This window comes from Balaenoptera acutorostrata, chromosome 16 (genome assembly GCF_949987535.1).
Source record: "Balaenoptera acutorostrata chromosome 16, mBalAcu1.1, whole genome shotgun sequence".
Classification (NCBI taxonomy): Eukaryota; Metazoa; Chordata; class Mammalia; order Artiodactyla; family Balaenopteridae; genus Balaenoptera; species Balaenoptera acutorostrata.
In genome coordinates, this window is record NC_080079.1 from 81,142,297 (window position 1) to 81,164,538 (window position 22,242).

At 56.4% G+C, this 22,242-nt stretch overlaps 1 protein-coding gene across 5 annotated transcripts in view; it reads right to left on the bottom strand.

The window, feature by feature from the left end:
- The window catches only part of RASGEF1A (RasGEF domain family member 1A), a 105,865-nt gene that overhangs the window by 2,507 nt on the left and 81,116 nt on the right, over positions 1-22,242 (bottom strand). For 4 of the 5 annotated variants that reach the window (XM_057530983.1, XM_057530982.1, XM_057530981.1 and 1 more), the window contains exons 2-9: positions 7,435-7,635; positions 4,976-5,098; positions 3,135-3,272; positions 2,056-2,277; positions 1,302-1,376; positions 864-956; positions 300-402; positions 136-215 (exon numbers count right to left, since the gene is read on the bottom strand). In XM_057530983.1, coding sequence (XP_057386966.1) covers positions 136-215; positions 300-402; positions 864-956; positions 1,302-1,376; positions 2,056-2,277; positions 3,135-3,272; positions 4,976-5,098; positions 7,435-7,629 — 1,029 coding nt within the window. In that variant the 5' untranslated portion in view covers positions 7,630-7,635. Of the gene's footprint in view, positions 1-135; positions 216-299; positions 403-863; positions 957-1,301; positions 1,377-2,055; positions 2,278-3,134; positions 3,273-4,975; positions 5,099-7,434; positions 7,636-12,792; positions 12,819-22,242 lie in introns of those variants that run through there. The other variant, XM_057530985.1, reaches the window with a different exon arrangement.

Genomic DNA, 22,242 nt, shown 5'->3' on the forward strand with positions numbered 1-22,242 from the left:
GGGCGCCGCAGCCAGGTCAGCGGACACGCCCAACATCAGACGGCGCTTGGGGCAGCAGGCCCTCAGCAAGGGGTCAGAGCGTGATGGGACGCCCAGCCCTCCTCAGGCCGACTCGGGACAAGACAGGGTGCCTACCTCTAAGACGTCGAACTTGGCCGTCTTGACTTTGGACCAGGTTTTCTTCAGCCTCGCCACAGGACTGAGGTTCATGCCAGCTGCAGGGGGCGACAGCTGGGGTCAGGGCGGGGGGAGACGGGCCACACCGTGCTGGAGGGAGCCCCTGGGGCCCGCCCACTCACAGATGATGGCCATCATGGAGTTGAAGTTCCCGATGTTGAAGCACTCTCGGGCCACGTCGATGAAGAACTCCAGCATGCGAGTCCGATGCTTCTTCTTCACCACCTGGAGGGCGGCCAGACTGCTCAGCGCGGGCCCCACCGGGGGTCATCCCCTCCGGCACCAGCCCCCAAAGGGCGGCCTGGACGGGAGCTGCCCTGGGCCCTCAGAGCTGTCAGGCCTGGGGTGGAGGGATTCTCGCAGGCTGCAGAGGCAGGAAATGCAGCCGTGGCATTTTCGATGCTGGGCAGAGGGGCGGGAAGGCAGGCTGAGAGGACCAAGGGAGACCCAGATGAGCTGGCAGGCCATGCTGGGCACAGGAAGCCTCCCCGGATGGGTCTCTGTTGTAATTTAAGGCATCACTGTTGGGGGTTGGCGCTTCCAAGGCCCTGGCAATAAAAGCTTCCTGTCTCCACTTGCAAAGTTCCGTCCCCTGCGGGGTACAGGGGTCAGAGCCCCAGGCGGCACGGTGGGGTCGGGAGGAGACGGGGCCGGCCCTGCTGCTGTGTGCGCCGCGCGGCACTTACCCGGCACACCTCGGTGGCCACCAGCATGCTGAGGCAGTTGAACCAGTTGTCGTAGGCCTCCAGGCTGTAGGTCTTAATCAGGTCCCCTCGGCACTGTGGGGACACAGCAGGTCACAGGGAGCCCGAGGACTCTGCCCGTGGCTGCCGCCCCAGCCCCACCCTCAGAACCAAGGAGCTGTGGCCAGAGGAGGAGGGGGGCGGCTGCTGGACTGGCCCCCCGGGCCCGCCCGGGTCTCCCAGGATGCCCCCACCCGGCCCTCCAGGGCTCCCCGGCAGCACGCAGCACCCTGCGTGGCCGTCCACCGAGCCCTGGGGCAGGCGCTGGGAGGCCAGACCCACGTGCATCAGGTCGTGAGGCCCGACACCGGAGGCGCGCAGGCGTCTGGGCGAGGCCCCGCACCCTCCCCGGCCACCCCGGAGCACGCCGCAGCCCCTCACCCTGTGCTTGTCCCGAGAGTCCACGTGGCTGACGATCTGCATCAGGTCCTCAGGGTGGATGCTGCTGACCCTCTCCTGGGTGGAACGGGGAGACAGCCCAGGAGGAGTAACAAGCCTGCCAACCTCAGGCAGGCCGCACACGCAGCGTGGAGGGCGTGTTGAGAGCAGCAGTCACGACCTCCCTGCAGGCGTGCCCCTCAGCCACGGCCCCTCCTCGATCAGAGCACCCAGGCAGTGGGCAGGCCCCCCAGCTGTACCCCAGGGTGTGGGAGGCGAGAGCCTCAGCAGCGGCTGCTATGTGCAGGGCACGTGCCCAGCTCGGGCACAGGCAGGATGAGGGGACAGGGTGGGGAGAGCCGTCCCCCTTGAAACCCATCACCTCTTCCCGAGCTCTTCCCGCTCCTCCATCCTGAGGCCACTGCACTCCCCATCACCCCAGCCCCTCCCGTTAACACGGGGCTGCCGTGATCCTGGGGACCCAGGTACCAAGAAACCCTCTGCTCAGGTGGACACACAGCCGCCAGAGGCAGTGATTGGGGCTGCCGTGATCCTGGGGACCCAGGTACCAAGAAACCCTCTGCTCAGGTGGACACACAGCCGCCAGAGGCAGTGCCTGGGGCTGCCAAGCGGGCTTCCCGTGACAGCCCGGTCCGGCCGGCAGGGGAAGGCCCTGTGGTGCCATGTTGGGAAGGTGCCGGCGTGTCAGTGAACTCGCCCCAGCCCCGTCCTGGGAAGGGCGCGCTGCAGCACTGACCAGCTCGATGTGAGTCAGCTGCTGGGCCAACACCAGGGGGTCACAGCACACGCCCAGGATGTCCTTCTGCGCGGCTGGCGGCTTGGCCTTGAGGATGGGCCCTTTGTCCATGGCCGGTGAGCGGAGCTTCTCGCGCAGCTCCTGAAGCTGGCTCCGGGCAGCCAGGGACAGCAGCAGGCTCTGCGTCATTTGGGCGATGGCCTTCTTCACCGTGCCATTCTCCTGGGAGGGGCGGGGGCGGAGAAGGTGCTGGCCTGGGCTGGCAGCAAGACCCACACCGCGCCGGAGGAACCCATCTCGTCTCCAGGGGTGTGTCTAACTTTGAGCCCACGTCCCCTACCCAGACCTGCCATGAGCACTTGGGCCTCTGACAGCAGAGTGGGGCACAGTGTGGGCTCCGCCGAGCGCTGCAGGGGAGGGTGACTCCACAGCCGTCCTGAGGAGAAGGGAGCTGAAGGCCAGGGCTGGGCTTCTGGGTCTGAAAAGCATGGCTTTCCGGGTGACGGCCGGCTGAGCTACTTCCCGTGGCCTTTCCACCGTAGGAGGGGCCCACGGTAGGGATGAGGGACTCCGGAAGGGCTTCCTCCAGGACTAGGAGCCTTCCTTCCCTGGGTGGGGGCAGCCCTGGCCCTGCCCCGCTCTCCCTGGGCTTTGAGCCCTCAGGAAGGCGGAAGGTGCTGAGCACACGGAGCCCAGGCTCCCACGATGGGGGCTGACAGCAGGACCAACCTCTCTGGAGGGCCCGTCTCAACGCTGCAGACCAAGCGGGAGCTGGGAGCCGGGAAAGGCGGACAAGGCCTCTCGCTAGGCCCCCACTCCACCCACCCAACGAGCGGGAGCAGGTGGGGCCTGGGATCACCCCGCTCGGGCCACAGGGTCTCCCGCGTGCGCAGGATGCCGAGGGCGAGTCTGGCCTGTTGCTGGCCAGCTGAGCAGCCCTCATGGGGTTGAGGGGCAAATGCAGCCACCCAGCAGTCCTCTTGGGAGTGACAGCAAAGGGGACCACATACAGAGCTGTCCCTGAAGACCCACCCCTCCCTCAGACAAGGAACTCTGCCAGGGTCCGAGGAGGACCTCACCTCATCACACTGGGTGACCCGGTGGGTGATGGCTTTCAGTTCGGCCATGGCCTTCTCGTCCTGGAAGTCGTAGGGGAAGGCCTCTGTCCACTCCTTCAGTAGCTGCACGATCTTGGCTGAGAAGGACTTCAGCCTGGCCTGGTGGGGGCGGGGGATAAAGCAAGGTCTGACCCTCCAGAGTGGGTGACAAGATGACAAGAGGTACAAGCACCCCCAGTTCTGCCACACCCTCCGACCCATTCCCCCGCAGGACCTGTGTCCTCTGCCCCGAGGCTGGGGTGTGGGCTGCTGGGTAGGGGCGTCCTCTGCCCTGTCCACCTGCGGTTTCGTCATTCCTGCTTTGCTTCACATTCCCCTTAAGCCAGCTCTCTTTCACTTAAATTCATTTTCAAAGAACCTGACCTATCGCTACCATGACACAGAAAATTAGTTTCATTTGCTGGAATTAGAAGTTACCCATAAAAAAGGACACGATGAAAACCAAGCAAAATCATTAACGTTAAGCAAGAGACCCTAGCCACCTTCTCCCAGTAAAAAGCAGGTTGGCAAGTGCTGGGAAGGGCCGCAGACACACCAGGCATCCTCTCCCCAGTTCCCACTGGCCCAGGTCCACACGCACGTACAGCCCAAGGAGGGGGTGCGGGATGCCCGGCCGTGCTCTCCCGCCCAGTCCTCTATGCCCAGCCCCGCGCTGGCTCACGTACGCTAAACCATTCCTATGCCCGCCTTGGCTCCTGCCTGGCCCTGACCAGATCCCCGTGCCCACCCGGCCACCCGTTCCGGCCCTGACTGCCCTCAGGTCCCAGCTCCTTCATGACCCAACTCCCCACACCTACACCTACCTGCCCCCCTCCACCCACCTCTGCTCCGCTGCCTCCACCCAGCTGACACTCCCCCTGGGTGCCCGCTGCACCCCGCACTCAGCAGGAACTACAGCCCTGCATTCCCTCCTCAGAGGCCCCGCCCTGCCTGTCATCACAGACGAAGGTGGGCGGGCTCACCCCAGGCTCCTCTCAGGCTTCTACTGTCCCCCTGCTGACCTTTAGCCTAGAATTTCATCTCCCACTCACCCTGTTCTGGCATTTCCCCACCCACGCCTTCAGGAGCCTCTCCTGATCCCCGGGCTGCAATGGGTGCCTGTCTCTGTCCCTGCCCAGCACACCCGGGGAAGGGCCCCTCTGGAGAGGAGACTGAAGAGGGCACAGATGTCACAGGCCTTTGCTGCAAACCTCCAGAGGCAGGAGGCCCGGCCTGGTGAGGGGAAGGTCATCAGGAACAGGCCCTGCCAGCGCCTTGAGAGTACGCCCACCACCCCTGCTTCCGCACCAGACCCCGGGCCTGCCCCAGGGCCTCAGGGATGAGCTGTGGTTTCTTACCCATCTTGACTGCCCAACGCCTGACTCAATCAGAAGACATGACAGTGAAAGACAGCCCTATTTGAGTCTCTGAAAACTCTAGCCTGAGGGTGCTGCCCGCCACCCCCCTTGGAGGGAGCAGCGACCCAGGCTGCTTCTCCACCAGCTGGAGCCGGACCCTCCCTTCCGGGGTGTCTGGCCCTGAGCAGGAGAGCCGGCAGGGCTGTCTGCTGTGGCCCTTCCCCGGGAGGGGTGTGAGCACCCGCCAGCGGCAGTTCCATCCAGCGCCCTGGGAGGTGGGCGCCCCTGCAGACCCCCGGGAGGCCTGCTCCAGGGACGTCAGGAGGCCGGGCAAGCAGACCTGCCCCCAGCAGGGAGGGGCCCGGGCCGGGCTGAGCCAGGCCCCATCCTGAGCAGGATTCTCTCCCAAGCGTGAGCGAGCGGGGAAGCCAGGGGCACGGAGACGGGGCAGCCCGGGGCCTTTACCTTATCAGATCCGGCCTCCAGCTGCTGCCTCTGCTCCAGGCAGATCTGCCCCACGCGGGCCAGCAGGTCATGAGGGGGGACGAAGACCCGGGAGCTCAAGAGAAACGTGAAGATGTACGTCCTCTGAAGGAAAGAGACAGAGGGCGAAGAGTGAGTCGGCCCGGCGTGGCCCCCAGGTATAGCCGCGGCCTGCTCCTGCACCTGGCTCCCGCCTCCCGGGCCCAGCATCACCTGCTGCGTGGTTTACCTCACCTCGAATGCCCTTCCTCCTCTCTCGCTGCTCCCAAACCCTGCCCACCGTGCAAGGCACAGATCAAACCCCACTTCGCAGCAGCTCTCAGAGGCGTCCCTGACAAGCTCGGCTCCAGTGGTCTTTCTCTGCTGGGATGCTCCCCTACCCCACGCCGGGAGCTAAACGCGGACCTGGATGTCGGCGGTATCTCCGGGCCTGTGTGGGCCTGTGGCCCAGCCCACGGTGCTCCCCGGGCCAGGCGCCCAGCCTGCTCTGTGCCAGATCCTCACGGCTCAGTGGGGCGAGGCCTGGCTGGGGGGCCGGGGGAGGCCTCCTTGGCCCCAGGATCCCACATCGGGAGCTGCTGCAAGCCGCTGTGCGGTCACTAGCCAGCTGTGGGTCCCATCCCCACCTGCCACACCAGGGCCCCCCCAGTCCCAAGGCCGCATGTCCTCGTCACCGGGTCGCAGTGCAGGCTGAGGGGTGCACCTGGTCCGGGCTGAAAGGCGGCAGGGAGCAGAGCCCAGGGCTCTTGGAAGCTTCTGGCTGACGTGGGATTTGCCAGGCCCCTGCCTGCAGACAGGGTGGACTTGGGGGTAGGGAGGCTGCTTGGGGTCTCCCGGGGACTCGACTCAGACAGTGATCTACTCCCACACGGCTGCTGCAGGCGGGGGGCCCAGGACCCTCGGCCTCCACTCCAGGCCCAAAGGAGCAGGTCTTCCGTGCTGCAGCCTAACGCAGCCTCCCGGATCGGGACTCGGCCCTCAGGCCCTCCCTGCCCCGATGCAGCCCTCAGAGGCCGCTGGGGAGGCTCTCCCGGGAGCAGCAGGGTGTGCCTGGGCTGTGCAGCACGGGTGCTCCAGCGGCCTGGCCCATCAGTGGTGGGACCTTCAGGGGGCCCTCCTGAGGAGAAGGCTCAGAGCGTGAAGGAAGGCCGCAGCTGTTACACCTCGGAGCTCTTAGCTGGGGCAGAGGAGAGCCCGAGGCAGGAGCTGCGCGTCTCCGGGGAGGAGCAGGGAGACAGACGGAGCGCCGTGTCCCCAGCCGCCCACGTCCGTAGGGCACGGGCCGCGAGGGAACGGCGGGGAGCCCGGGTGCTCGGCAGCCGGGCTGATGCCTAGCTGGGCCCCCGTTCGACCTCCGCCGCCCCTTGGCTCTCTCCTGGGAAGCAGGCTGGGACCCCAGGGCACAGTTCTCTGGGGACAACACTGGGTGAGCTGGCTGAGGAGGCTCCCCGGGGACAGGCCTGAAAGAGGGGAGGCTCCTCCCCCCTCCACGCAAGGCCACTGTCGCACAGACCAGCACTGGGGTTGGAGGTCCCAGCCCTGGGGGGGCTGCAGCCCTGCTCCGGGCGTCTTCAGGGCCCGGGGTCCCCTCTCCCCGGCTCTGCCGCCTGGCCCTCGGCCGCCACATCGGCATCACCAGCCCCAGCCAGGCCCTGAGAGGATTTCCGGGGTGGACGGAAGGACAGACAGAGGAGTGGACAGAGCCCCAGGAGGGAGGGAGGAGGCCTGACGTGTCGGGGGGGGGGGCGGCCAGGAGCCCCGGAAACCCATCTGGAGGGCAGAGGGGGCAATTCCTCCCCACCCTCCCTCGCAGCCCCGTCTGTCGCCCGGAGGCCATGCGCAGGGCCCTGCCCTCAGGAGGGAGGGGGCACCCAGAGGGGAAGCCTGGCTCTCGAAAGGGAGCAGGTAACAACCCCACTGCCACTACGAGACGTCATCTACTGGAGGCGGAAGGGAAGCCACACGTGACAAGGGAATTCTTTCTCGCTCTTCCGAGAACGCGCCAATGTCACCTTGAGGTGAAGAGGGAGGATTCGGGTTGGCAAAGGCCCGTCCTGCCCACACACGCATGTGCCCAGGAGGGGCCGACCCTCTTCATTCTGAGCCACTGCGGTTCATGCACAAAACAAACTTCCCAGCTCAGAGACGGGACACTGATGGGTAGACCCTCACCAGGACCCTGAAACACTGGCCTTGCCCCTTAGACCCCTCTTGCCCCTCCAGGGCCATCTCCTACCTGCCTGGGGACAGCAGGGAAGTCGCTGCTGGTTCCCCACTCCTAGGCTGGGGGCTGGGGTGGGAGGGAGCAGGAAAGCACAGGAGGTAGGGCCGGGGCTCCCTGCTGCTCCGTCCAGCTCTGACTGATGGGGGACCTCCCTTGCCATCCCAGCAGCAGCCTCCCCGGGAGCCCAGGTCGACCCCGCCAGTCACCGGGCACTCACGTCGGGGTAATAGTCCACTGTGGGGACCAAGTGCTCCATCAAGGCCTCCAGGGACCCGGAGATGAGACGTCCGTCTTGGAAGATGAGGTCCCCGGAGCTGCCGGCCCCACCTCCTCGCTCCCCCATGCCGGGCTGCACCTGTCCACTACAGCTGGGCCCGAGGATGCTGGAGAAGACCACGGACGTCTGGGGCATAGTTTCCTGGGAGAAAAGAATGAGGCCGTGAGGCATCAAAGGCACCTCCGCCAGGCCCTCCTCCCAGGCCGCCTGCAGCCTGCGTGCAGGTGCAGAGCCTGAGCCCCGGCAGGGCCGGGAGGGGTGTCATTAGATGTCAGCACAGGCGGGCGGGCAGGCTCCTCAGTGGCCCCGAAGCCGCTGATCAATGTGTCTGATAAATGTTTCTTCACCACCTGCTCTGTGCATACCAGGCCTCATTCCAGGCATCTGGACACAGAAGGCCCTGCCTCCTGGGGTTCCATCCCAGTGGGAAAAGAGAAACTATGGAGAAAAACAGCACCAGGAGGAGAACACTGAGTGTGCGGGGGGGTGATCAAGGCGGCCTCGGGGAGGGGGCCCTGAGACAGACTGATGGTGTTAGCTGTGCAGCTTCCTGGGATAAAAGACGGAGGTTCTAGGCAAAAAGGACAGCAGGTGCCAAGGTCCTGAGGCCAGTGTAGGGGAAGGTGATCAGCAGGGGAGTGGTCTGGCCAGACCATACACACCTGGGGGCCCAGGGTGCAACATGTGAGACAGGAGGCGTCGGGGCTCCGCACAAAGGAGTGACCTGACTCAGGGTGAAGGTCACCATGGCCGCCGGGTGGAGACCCAGCAAGGGAGAGATCTGAAAACCAATCAGTGGCTTCTGCCATGACAAAACCCTGGGAGACACTGCTCAGGTCAGGTGATGGCCGAGGAGGAGGGGAGCAGGGTCAACTCTGGACGCCGTGGAGAACGGTCTTCCGCCTGAGCGACTGACCAGCATGGGGAAAGGCTTTGAGGGTGGGGTTTGGGGAAAGACCTGGAACTTGCTTTTGGACACGTGGATTTGAAATGCCTATTAGACGCAGATGCTGGGCAGCAGTCTGGGGGCTCAGTGTGATGGGGGCTGAGGGTCCCCACCTCGCACTGCAGCCGGGCTTTGCTGCAGGCTCTCACGAGGCCCGGGAGAGTCTGCAGCCCTCTGGGCCTCAGTTTCCTCACTGCCCGGGGCAGCTGGCCGTGTCTGGAGGGGGCTCTGTGGCATCAGCGTGACACACACCTGCTAGCCCGCGGCCTCGGAAGCTAGTGCCGTGGGCACACTCCCCCTCCCGCTGGCCAGGGGTGGCCTGCCCCGCCTGCTGGGCTAGTCCCACCCTTGGAGAGCAGGGAGGCTGAAGTCCGGGGGGAGGAGCTGGCCCTTCCTGCCTTGGTGGGGACCGTGGCCAGGTGTCACCCTCTCTGGTCACTGGCAGGCAGGCGCCGCTGCCCCACCCCTAGCTCCCCAGGCCGCCGCGCTGGCCTCCCTCTCCGGGCCGGGGCTGCTCCCCACGCCTCAGGGGGCAGAAAGAGCCCTCAGTGCTGAGCTTGCCGGTGATGACGCCTCCAACCAGCCCTGGCCTGCTCTCTTGCCCGGACCAGGGTTGGCCTCTGAGCCCTTCTGGCCTCGGTCTCCCCATTGGGCGGAGCAAACAGCAGCCATGAGTATTTTACTGCCATGAGGGGCCCCTCCAAGGGCTTTACAAGGAGAGCCAACTCCCACCCCAGCACATCAACTGAGCCTCACACCAGGGCAAAAGGGGCCCGGCCCAAACGACGCTGGCTTCTCTGCCAAACGCCTGGAGGTCGCCTTTGGATTCTCAGAAAATCCTTTGCAAGGAGAGCAAGCGCTCAAGGGAAGTCCCCGGGGACAGGCCTGGATTGCAACATCTGTGGCCCCCAGGCACCGTGTAGCCCTCGCGTCAGGTTGGGTTCAGACTCTCAGAACACTCCCCTCAACCCACGTTAGAATGCACAGTCTCAGGCCCCCCTGGGTCAGAACCCTGGGGTGGGTCCTCTTTGCCGCTTAAGTCAAAGAACCACTGACTTGAGCAAACCGTTCATTTTTCACATAGTGAAACAGACTCAGCAAGAAGGAACTCAACCGAGGAAATCCTAGGATTTCCAAGTCCAGCCCGGGTGTCACCACCCCTAGGAAGCCCCCCTGGGTTAATCGCTAGACTGCTGACCCACGACGCCAGAAGTGGCTGATCACCTGCCTTCACATCTTCCTGTCTGGCTGTAACCCGCCCCATGGCCGTGCTCAGTAGCCTTCTGTGGGAGGAAATAAGGAAGGTGGGCTCCCTGGGCGCCTCAGCACTGGCAGCTGCTCTGCTGTGCCGTCACTGGGACCCGAGGGGACCCGACCCCCAGCACTTCAGCTGAGGGCCATGCGCTACGGGGCGACTTTCCTGAGATCACACAGTTCTGGGTTCAAAAGGTGACCCGAGAGTGGTAACCTTGGCCAGTTGGACATCCTGACCCCAAGCTTCTTGGTCATCAGAAACGGCATTTTCGAAGCCTCTGGCCTCTCCCCCCGTGGAGACAGTGCGCTGCTCTGGTCGGAAGGTGCTACGGGGGGAGCACACTGACACCCCACTAACTCACAGAGCCCCTATCAGATCCTCCACAGGGCAAGGCCGCCTGCAGGGACACCTGCCCCAGGGCTAGCCAGTGGGGAGCCAGCCTGGGGACTCAGCCCCCCAGCTCTGCTGCCCGTGGGGGGACAGGTGAGCCTCGCAGGAAGCCAGGGGGCCGAGCTCTACACTGGGCTCCGGCCCACAGCTCCCTAGGGAGCCTCAGACGGCACTCACTGTCCCCCTCGACAGGGGAGGGGCGTGCGCTCAGGGTGCAGTCACCTACCCCGGGGGTGGGGCCCCAGTCCACGTGTCCTGCACAGCCACTGGGCGGCACGTCCCTCATCACGCTGCTCCTCCCCCAGGGCCCCCCCACCCGCGGGGGGGCTCGGTCCTGCAGAGACTGCGTCCCGCCTACACCGTGCCCGTGCACCGCCCGGGAGGCCACGGGAAGCAAGGGGCAGCCACGTGAGGCCCATCCCTTCAGCTTGGGGCAGTGACCCCTCCAACAGCAGCTGGGCCGAGGACCCCGCCCCTGGACTCCCCAGCTGCACAAGATCCCGCACCAGTCACTTCTAAATGACATAAACAGACGTGCACATGACATGGAAATAAAGGCACAGAAAACATCTGGCCGCCCGTGGCCACACTGATTACGGACTTTACTGCACGGGGGCAGGGGCGGGAGGAGACGTTCGCTTTCCCTTCGACACATTTGTCGTCTATTTGGTAACGTTTCTAAATGGCGCGTCTATTTTGTCATCTTCTAAATCACTTTGTTTTTTAGTGCAAAGAAGCTCAGTTTTGAAATCAGCCCTTTTTATAAAGGCATAATAAAGAGGCTGCAGCCCCAGGGCTGGGTCTGCAGACAGAAGCACGGCCACCATCTAGCGGGTCATAATGTGAGGGTGGGCTTTGAGGCAGAGGCCCAAAACCCCCTCGGGGCACGGGCAGAGCCCCCAGGGGCTGTGCAGGACCACCCCAGCCTCTCCCCTACCCTGGGACTCTGCCTGGGGCCAGGTCTCTCTGACCACGCCTCTCCCTATTCCTCTGTACACTGAGCCCTGTGGATCCTGGGGAACCCCCCCAACCCAGAGGCCCTTCCTTTCCCACCCAGTCCCTAGCAGAGCCCACCCCCGCCAGGCCATGAGCACTTTGAGGAGGGTCTCCAGGCTCAGTGCCAAGTGGGAGGAGACAGGTCCCCCAAGTGGGTCTTCCTGGACAGGAATTTAGAGCCCCCTTGGGTTCGTATCCGAGCCCTGCAATGGGCCAGCTCCTTGTTCCTAGACGAGTCTAACCAACCTCGATTTCCTCAGCTGTCAAATGGGGATGATGGCAGGACTACCCGTTAAGACCTCTGCTTGGCATCTCTGCTGGCCACCCCACCCCACTCTGTGGTCCCTTCTGCTCTTGCACATGGGGTCCTCCTCTCCTGTCCCAGCAAGAGCAGGGACTGAGGCTTCTGGCCACACACCTGTGTGTCCATCACCCCCAACTGGACCCTTTCTCAAGGAAGGGCCACTCAGAGCAGAGCACTCAGGAAATCTGGGCTCCTGTCTTGGGAGGGAACACAGAGCAAGAGAAATCATAGTCAGACATACAGTAGCTATTAGGAGGGGCTCCCGCTAGAGTAGGCCCGTGTGTCCTGGTCACTCGCAGCCTCTGCCCCCTCCCGCCTGGGCGGGCACCTGTGCTCCGGGGCAGCCTCAGGAGCAGACACTGGTGGGTGACCCACATGCAGAGGTGGGGCTGATGTCACAGCTGAGCCCCAGGGGCCATGCAACTAAGGAAGACGAGCTGAAATCTCTCCTCGCGGCTGTGTGAAGCACAGATTTATACCCCGTGACCGGCTTTGTAAACTCAGAGCCTGCAGAACATCCGAACAGACAGTGAGCGCTCCCACCGCTGAGATGGGTCTAGTTTTAGCAGCTGTGGACTTTGTGGGCACATACACACAGGGGTTGGGCCAGGCCAGAGTCTGAGCTGCCCCCATAGCACCCACAGAGGGTCCAGATGCATGATTACTGCAGTCCTGGGACATGACTTCAGTGGATCTACGCTGGTGGCCTGGTGAAAACAATACCTGAGAGACACCAGGGCCAACTGCCGGCATATCCACGGTTAACGTGGGGCTGAAAGCAGTGCCAACAACAGTGTAATTTGCGAGCCCGCACAACAGGTGAAAGGTGACACAACAGAGCATGCTCACAGGTGAACATCTCCAGAGGAGGAATACTCAGTGGCTTCCCTCCCCGTGGGAGTGCTCCAATCCTGCCTACCTTGTACCGCAGATCAGAAACACAGCTAAGAAACAGATCTGGGGGCCTCTACAACAACAACTAGGGAGCAGACTCCGCCCCTGACAGGGCAGTGACAACCACAGACCAAAGGGGAGGCCCCGCTCAATACCCAGTGCAGGATCTGGTCACCACAGCACCAGCCAAACCCCCTATCAAGGGGATAACGGCCAGCATACACTGAGGAAAGACGTGGCAGACATCCATACTAAAAACAGCCCTCACACTAAAAAATATTAAAATCACACAGGCTATATAGGGACAAGTGTACATAAAAATAGCCCTCCAAGACAGTCTGAGGGTCTGGCATTGGGAGGAAGAACCCCCAGAGCACTCAGCCCTGAAGGCCAGTGGGGCTTGAGAGCAGGAGCTCCACAGGGCTGGGGGAAACACTCTTGGAGGGCGCATACAAGAGTGCACTGGGACCCAGCACAAAGCAGTACCTCCATAGGAACCTGGGCTAGACCTACCTAGGGATCTTGGAGGGTCTCCTGGGGAGGCAGGGGTTGGCTGTAGATCACTGTGGGAGACAAGGACACTTGTGGGAGGAAGGATCAATATTCCCCAAGGAATACTGATCAGCGTGAACTCTCCCGGAGGTCCCCATTTTGGCACCAAGACCCAGCCCCACCCAACAGCCTGCAGGATCCAGTGCTGGAATGTCTCAGGTCAAACAACCAGCACATAGGAACACAGCCCCACCTATGAGCAGACAGGCTGCCTAAAGTCCTATGGAGCTCACAGCCACCTCAAAACACACCCCTTGACACAGCCCTGCCCACCAGAGGGCAGGCACCAGTCCCTCCCACCAGGAAGCCTGCATAAGCCTCTGGACCAACCTCACCCACCAGGGGGCAGACACCAGAAGCAAGAGGAACTGCAATCCTGCAGCCTGTGGAAAGGAGACCACAAACACAGAAAGTTAGACAAAATGAGACAACAGAGAAATATGATGCAGATGAAGGAACAAGATAGAAAACCCACAAGGACAACTAAATGAAGAGGACAACTAAATGAAGAGGAGACAGGCAATCTACCTGAAAAATAATTCAAAATAACGATAGTAAAAGTGATCCAAAACCTTGGAAAAAGAATGGAGGCACAGACCGAGAAGATACAAGAAATGTTTAACAAAGAGAAGATTTAAAGAACAACAACAATAAAAAGAAAACAGAGATAAACACCACAATAACTGAAGTGAAAAATACACAAGAAGGAATCAATAGCAGAATAACAGAGGCAGAAGAACGGATAAGTGAGTTGGAAGACAGAGCGGTGGAAATCACTGCCATGGAAAAGAAGAAAGAATGAAAAGAAATCAGGACAGTCAGGGGCTTCCCTCATGGTCCAGTGGTTAAGACTCCACGCTCCCAATGCAGGGGCCTGGGTTCAATCCCTGGTCAGGGAACTAGATCCCGCATGCATGCCACAACTAAGAGCCCACATGCTGCAACTAAAGATCTCACATGCTGCAACTAAAAAAGATACCGCATGCTGCAACTAAAGATCCTGAATGCCGCAACTAAAGATCCCACATGAAGGACTTCCCTGGTGGCGCAGTGGTTAAGAATCCACCTGCCAATGCAGGGGACATGGGTTCGAGCCCTGGTCCGGGAAGATCCCATATGCCGCAGAGCAACTAAGCTCACGTGCCACAACTACTGAGCCTGTGCTCTAGAGCCCATGAACCACAACTACTGAGCCTGTGTGCCACAATTACTGAAGCCCACGTGCCTAGAGCCCATGCCCCGCAACAAGAGAAGCCACCACAATAAGAAGCCCGCGTACCGCAAAGAAGAGTAGCCCCTGCTCGCTGGAACTAGGGAAAGCCCGCGTGCAGCAATGAAGACCCAACACAGCCAAATAAATAATTAATTAATTTTTTAAAAAAAGATCCCACATGCCACAACTAAAGATCCCACATGCCACAACTAAATATCCCACATGCCGCAACTAAAGATCCTACACGCAGCAATGAAGATCCTGCATGCCACAACTAAGACCTGGTACAGCCAAATAAATAAATGAATATTAAAAACAGAAAAAAAAATGAGAACAGTCTCAGAGACCTCTGGGACAACATTAAACACACCAACATTTGCATTAGATGGATCCCAGAAGAAGAAGAGAAAGAGAAAGGGCCTGAGAAGATTTCAAATAGATTTCAAATAGAAATCTCTTCTATTTGAAGAGATTATAGCCAAAAACTTCCCTAACGTGGGAAAGGAAACAGTCACCCAAGACCAGGAGGTGCAGAGAGTCCCATCCAGGATACAACCAAAGAGGAGGCCGAAACACATATTAATCAAACTGACAAAAATTAAATAAAAAGAAAAAATATTAAAAGCAACAAGGGAAAAGCAACAAACAACATACAAGGGAATCCCCATTAGGTTATCAGCTGATTTTTCAGCAGAAACTCTGCAGGCCAGAAGGGAATGGCACGATATATTTAAAGTGATGAAAGGGGAAAAACCTACAACCAAGAATACTCTATCCAGGAGGGCTCTCATTCAGATTCAACAGAGAAATAAAAAGTTTTACAGACAAGCAAAATCTAAGAGAATTCGGTGCCACCAAACAGCTTTACAACAAATGCTAAAGGAAGTTCTCTAGGCAGGAAATGCAAACCAAAAAACTACAATAGATACACACACAAAAAAGAAAAAGCAACCAAACACAACACTAAAGATAGTCATCAAATCACAAGAGAAGAGAAAAAAAGAGGATGGGAATAAAAAAGACCTACAAAAACAAATCCAAAACAAGAAAATGGCAATAGGAACATACATATCGATAATCACGTTAAATGTAAATGGATTAAATGCTCCAATCAAAAAACACTGGGTGAATGGATACAAAAACAAGACCCATATATATGCTGTCTACAAGAGACCCACTTCAGACCTAGGGACACATACAGACTGAAAGTGAGGGGATGGAAAAAGATATTCTGTGCAACTGGAAATCAAAAGAAAGCTGGAGTAAAAATACACATTATCAGACAAAATAGACTTTAAAATAAAGACTGTTACAAGAGACAAGGAAGGACACTACACAATGATCAAGGGATCAATCCAAGAAGATATAACAATTGTAAATATATATGCACCCAACATAGGAGCACCTCAATACATAAGGCAAATGCTAACAGCTCTAAAAGAGGAAATTGACAGTAACACAATAATAGTGGGGGACTTTAACACCTCACTTACACCAATGGACAGATTATCCAGACAGAAAATAATAAGGAAGTATAAGCCTTAAATGACATATGAGACCAGACGGATTTAATTGATATTTACAGGGCATTCCATCCAAAAGTAGCAGAATAAACTTTCTTCTCAAGTGCACATGGAACATCCTCCAGGATAGATTACATCTTGGGCCACAATCAAGCCTTGGTAAATCTAAGAAAACTGAAATAATATCAAGTATATTTTCTGACCACAACACTATGAGATTAGAAATAAATTACAGGGAAAAAAAAAAACACATGGAGGCTAAACAATATATTACTGAACAACCAATGGATCACTGAAGAAATCAAAGAGGAAATCAAATAATACCTAGAGACAAATGACAACAAAAACACCATGATCCAAAACCTATGGGACACGCCAAAAGCAGTTCTAAGAGGGAAGTTTATAGCAATACAATCTTACCTCAAGAAATAAGAAAAATCTCAAATAAACAACCTAACCTTACAACTAAAGCAACTAGAGAAAGAAGAACAAACAAAACCCAAAGTTAGTAGAAGGAAAGAAATCATAAAGATCAGAGCAGAAATAAATGAAATAGAGATGAAGAAAACAACAGAAAATATCAATGAAACTAAAAGCTGGTTCTGTGAAAAGATAAACAAATGGATAAACCTTTAGCTAGACTCATCAAGAAAAAAAGGGAGGGGGCTCAAATCAATAAAATTAGAAATGAAAAAGAGAAGTTACAACGGACACCACAGAAATACAAAGGATCACAAGAGACTACTATGAGCAACTCTACGCCAATAAACTGGACAACCTAGAAAGTATGGACAAGTTTTTAGAAAGGTACAACCTTCCAAGACTGAACCAGGAAGAAATAGAAAATACGAACAGACCAATCACAAGTACTAAAATTGAAAAAGTGATTTTAAAACTTCCATCAAACAAAGCCCAGGACCAGATGGCTTCACAGGTGAATTCTATCAAACATTTACAGAAGAGCTAACACCTATCCTTCTGAAACTCTTCCAAAAAACTGCAGAGGAAGGAACACTCCCATGCTCATTCTACGAGGCTACTATCACCCTGATACCAAAACCAGACAAAGATAGCACAATATCACTGATGAAAATAGACACAAAAATCCTCAACAAAATACTAGCAAACAGAATCCAACAACACATTAAAAGGATCATACATTATGATCAAGTGGGATTTATCCCAGGGATGCAAGAATTCTTCAATATATGCAAATCAATCAATGTGATACACCACATTAACAAACTGAAGAATAAGAACCATATGATCATCTCAATAGATGCAGAAAAAGCTTTTGACAAAATTCAACCCCCACTTATCATAAAAGCTCTCCAGAAAGTGGGCATAGAGGGAACCTACCTCAACATAATAAAGGCCATATATGACAAACCCACAGCTAACATCATTCTCAATGGTGAAAAACTGAAAGCATCTCCTCTAAGATCAGGAACAAGACAAGGATATCCACTCCCACCACTTTTATTCAACATAGTTTTGGAAGTTCTAGCCATGGCAATCAGAGAAGAAAAAGAAATAAAAGGAATCCAAATTGGAAAAGAGGTAAAACTGTCACTGTTTGCAGTGACACTATACTATACATAGAAAATCCTAAAGACGCTACCAGAAAACTACTAGAGCTCATCAATGAATATGGTAAAGTTGCAGGATGCAAAATTAATACACAGAAATCTCTTGCATTCCTATACACTAACAATGAAAGATCAGAGAGAGATATTAAGGAAACAATCCCATTTACCATCACATCAAAGAGAATAAAATATCTAGGAATAAACCTACCTAAGGAGGCAAAAGACCTGTACTCAGAAAACTATAAGACGCTGATGAAAGAAATCAAAGATGACACAAACAGATGGAGATATATATACCATGTTCTTAGATTGGAAGAATCAATATTGTGAAAATGACTGTACTACCCAAAGCAATTTACAGATGCAATGCAATCCCTATCAAATTACCAATGGCATTTTTCACAGAATTAGAACAAAAAATTTCACAATTTGTATGGAAACACAAAAGACCCCGAATAGCCAAAGCAATCCTGAGAAAGAAAAACGGAGCTGGATGAATTAGGCTCCTTGACTTCCAACTATACTACAAAGCTACAGTAATCCAAACAAAAACAGAAATACAGATCAATGGAACAGGATAGAAAGTCCAGAGATAAACCCACACACCTATGGTCAACTAATCTATGACAAAGGAGGCAAGAATATACAATGGAGAAAAGACAGTCTCTTCAGTAAGTAGTGCTGGGAGAACTGGATAGTACACGTAAACAAATGAAATTATAACATTCTCTAACACGAAACACAAAAGCAAACTCAAAATGGATAAACACCTAAATGTAAGACTCTCTGACATAAATCGCAGCAAGATCTTTTCGGATCCACCTCCTAGAGTAATGAAAATAAAAACAAAAATAAATAAATGGGACCTAATTAAACGTAAAAGCTTTTGCACAGCAAAGGAAACCATAAACAAAATGAAAAGACAACCCACAGAATGGGAGAAAATATCTGCAAACAAAGCAACCAACAAGGGATTAATCTCCAAAGTATACAAACAGCTCATGCAGCTCAATATCAAACAACCCAATCAAAAAATGGGTGGAAGATCTAAATAGACATTTCTCCAAAGAAGACATACAGATGGCCAAAAAGCACATGAAAAGATGCTCAACATCACTAATTATTAGAGAAATGGAAATCAAAACAACAATGAAGTATCGCTTCTCACTGGTCAGAATGGCCATCATCAAAAAATCTACAAACAATAAATGCTTGACAGGGTGTGGAGAAAAGGGAACCCTCCTGCACTGTTGGTGGGAATGTAAATTGGTACAGCCACTATGGAGAACAGTATGGAGGTTCCTTAAAAAACTAAATGTAGAACTACCATATGATCTAGCAATCCCACTCCTGGGCATATATCTGGAGAAAACCATAATCCAAAAAGATACATGTACCCCAATGTTCATTGCAGCACTACTTACAAGAGCCAAGACATGGAAGCAACCTAAATGTCCATCAACAGAGGAGTGGATAAAGAAGATGTGGTACATATACACAATGGAATATTACTCAGCCATAAAAAAAGAACAAAATAATGCCATTTGCAGCAACATGGATGGACCTAGAGATTGGCATACTGAGTGAAGTCAGACAGAGAAAGACAAATATATTGCTAATATCTGGAATCTTAAAAAATGGTACAAATGAACTTACTTACAAAACAGAAATCGAGTCACAGATGTAGAAAACAAACTTATGGTTATCGGTGGGGGACGGGGGAGGGATAAATTGGGAGATTGGGATTGACACATGCACACTACTATATATAAAATAGATAACTAATAAGGACCTGCTGTATAGCACAGGGAACTCTACTCAGTACTCTGTAATGACCTATATGGGAAAACAATCTAAAAAAGAGTGGATATATGTATAACTGATTCACTTTACTGTACACCTGAAACTAACAACATGGTAAATCAACTATATTCCAATAAAAATTGTTTTAAAAAATGAAATACAGGAGCTAAGACTCTAAGTACTTCACGTGCCAGCAGTGACAGTAATGCTAGAGCTGAATCATCTCATTAACCCTCACAATAACCCCACGAGAGAAACCGTTACTCTCTGCATGCTGCAGATGATGACAAGGCACAGAGAGGCCAAGTAACTGCCCCAGGTCACAAAGCAGATAATCAGAGGAAGGGGATGCAATGAGGGCTTCAGAGCTGCCACTGACAAGTTTTACGATAAACCTTCGGTAAGTGACGATGATGAAGGCTTGCAGACGTTGGAAGAAGACACAGAAGAAAGTTCAAGATCGCGGAGATTGCAGCAGGGCCAGGATGGAAGCAAAGGCAGTCAGGCAGGCCTGAGTTTGACCCTGGCTCAGCCACTCGTGGCTTTATCAGGATCCTCAACCTCTTGGAGCCATAATTTCCTCATCTGTAAAATGGGCACAGGGAGCACTACTTCAGAGGTTTGCTGGGAGGATTGAATGCGTTCACTTGGGTAAAGCACTGCACACTAGACATGGTAGCACCTCCCAACTGAGGTGCTGACTCCCACAGGTGTGCCTGCTCAGAGCCCCACACAGGCCATTCCAGACACACAGGCCCCCAAGGTTCCTGGGGAGCCAGAGCCTGCGGGGACGCCCTAAACCAGAAGCAGTGCTGCAGCCGCAACATCAGCATCACCAGGAACTTGTCGGCAGCGCCAGCGCACCTCCCCCTGAGCCAGAACTCAGCCTGCTCTGGAGTTTCAGATCCTCTCCTACACAGAGCTTCGCTGCTCCTCCTGTGGCCCAACCAGCAGTGCCATCACCTGGTCGATCACTGAAATGCAGGACCTCGAGTCCGAGCCCAGGCCTGCTGGGTCACGTCCTCACTTTCCCTGGACGTGTTTATCCCTTGGAGAGTTTCATCCTCCAGGTGACGAGAGCAGCTTCACCTCGGTCAGTGCCTCTGGCTGTGGCTGCACAACAGAATCACCTGGGGAGTTTAAAACTCCTCTGTGCCCAGCTCCCACCGCCACAATTCTAACTGGCTGGGGGTACAGCTTGGGCACCGGCGTTTTCCAAGGCTTTCCAGGTGAAATGGGAGCAGGAAGCCAAGGGAGCCTCTCTCCTGCCTCGGCTGCTCCTGGCTGCAACCAGACCCACTTCCAGGCTGCAGACTCAGACATCGGTGGAGAGTTCTGGAAGCCTCCAGAAGCCAGCCCGAGGGAGGAGAAAGATGGGGCTGGGGTGAGCCCGAGGATGGAGCCCCCAAGGACCCGCACCTCTGCCCCAAGTCAGCTGGCGCTGGCCTGGCCAAGGCAGCAGCCCTTTGGGGGGCAATGGGGGGCGGACCTGCACCCAGCCTGCCTTCTCTGGTTCCTTACAGCTGCTGCTCTGTTCCGACTGGAAGGCCAGCACCTTCTAATTATAGATGCAGTCGACTCGCAGCCAGGCGGGTGAAAGTGATTCACCGGCTCCTAGAAGCCAGGCCCTGCGAGTTTCCCACCTTTCCCACCTCACGCGCAGGCCCCGGTGGGCGTGAGGGCAGCCCAGGTGCAGGGGGGAAGGGGGCGCTCCTGCCAGCTCGGGAGAGAGCTGGCTCTGAATTCAGTGTCAGCGCTTGCCCGTCTCTTCCCTGGGTTTACTTGGCTCTCTGGGGGCACCATGGAGGAAGAGGGTCCTCCCTGCATCTGGGCCCAGGGTCCCCATGGCCAAGCCTCGAAGGGTGCCGGCGTGCCAGCCGAGAAGGCTATAGCCACAGCCACTGCCCCTGCACAGGCGGAGTGGCACGGTGGCGGTCAGGGGGTGGGCAGGGAAGACCGGCCGGGCAAAGGCTGAGCCCGAGGGACCCTTTGCTGCCTGTCTGGATGAGCCGCCCCCAGCGGTGTCCAGCGGGCTGGCCGTGGGTCAGGCGGGCCAGGTGGGCCAAGCAAGGAGGCGTACGGGGTTCTTGTGGCTGCACTGTTGCCCTCTCCCTCTTGCCGCCCCTCCCGGGGCTCCCGCCACCACTCACTCTGCCTGACACAGGCTGTCCCGGCACCCCCAGGCTCGGCCGAGGCGCTGCATCCGACTAACTCCTGCTGCCGCCCTGAGCGTGACACGGCCGCAGGTACCCCTACACCACGGTCCAGCCCAGCCCCCGGCCTCCTGAAACTCCATTCCTTCGGCGCTCGCTGTCTGCACCCTCGCCCGTGACCCTCACGTGCACACCTGCCGAGTCCTTTCCTGTGGTTTCAGGCCTGGGTCGGGGACCTGGCGACAGAGTCCAGGCTGGAGTCAGGAGACACTGTCTCGACGACGGTGGGGAAACCTCTGAGCCGCTCTGAGCCTCCATTTCCTCAGCTGTAAAGTGGGCGTGGAGGTTCTGGCCCCTCCTCCCTCGCAGGGTTGCGATGAGGCTTTGATGAGAAAACATGCCCCTGGGAGCGGGAGCAGTGCTGTTCTGTGCCACCCGCCTCTGTGCCTTGTCTCGATGGCACCCTAGTGCCCCAGCACGGGCTGCCACCACTTCTGACCCACGGCCTCTGACCTAGGGCCTCACAGCCATCGGCGGGCCACCGGCCTCCTGCGTCGGGCTGTGGGTTCTGCTCAGGTGCGAGACCCTGCGGCTCCACCCCAGCCCGTGCGTGCGTGCGCGTGCGCGCGCGTACAACCCAGGCCTCGGGGGAGGCTGGGTAACACCCTGGGGCAAACTCGGATCAATGAGGCACAAAAGCTTCACATCCCCACTGTCTATTTGCTCTCCCTCCCTCCCTCCTGCTTCCCCGGAACCAGCTCCCCCGTAAAGTGGTGGCACGTTAGCTTTGCCTCGATCTCTAGGGAGGCTGGGCTCAGAGAAGGGCAGCCATTCTTCTTGCTTCCACAGCCCCGCCCACGTCGAGACGAGGCACAGATGAAGGCTCGCAAGCGCCCCGAGGGCCAGAGCTTAGGAGCCCACACACCCAGTCCCGGGCCCAGGCCCTCTCCAGCTGTTGGTTTGGGTCAAGTTACTCCATCCGTGTGAGCCCCAGCTGTTTGTCAGACAAGACACTGGTCCCCAAACTTCCCGGCCTGGGTGTGGGGATACAGGAGGGGAGAAGGCAAGGAGGGTGGCTTTAGCCCAGAACAAGTGCTCACACACCTGGCGTGTCGTAGTTCAGAAAGTAA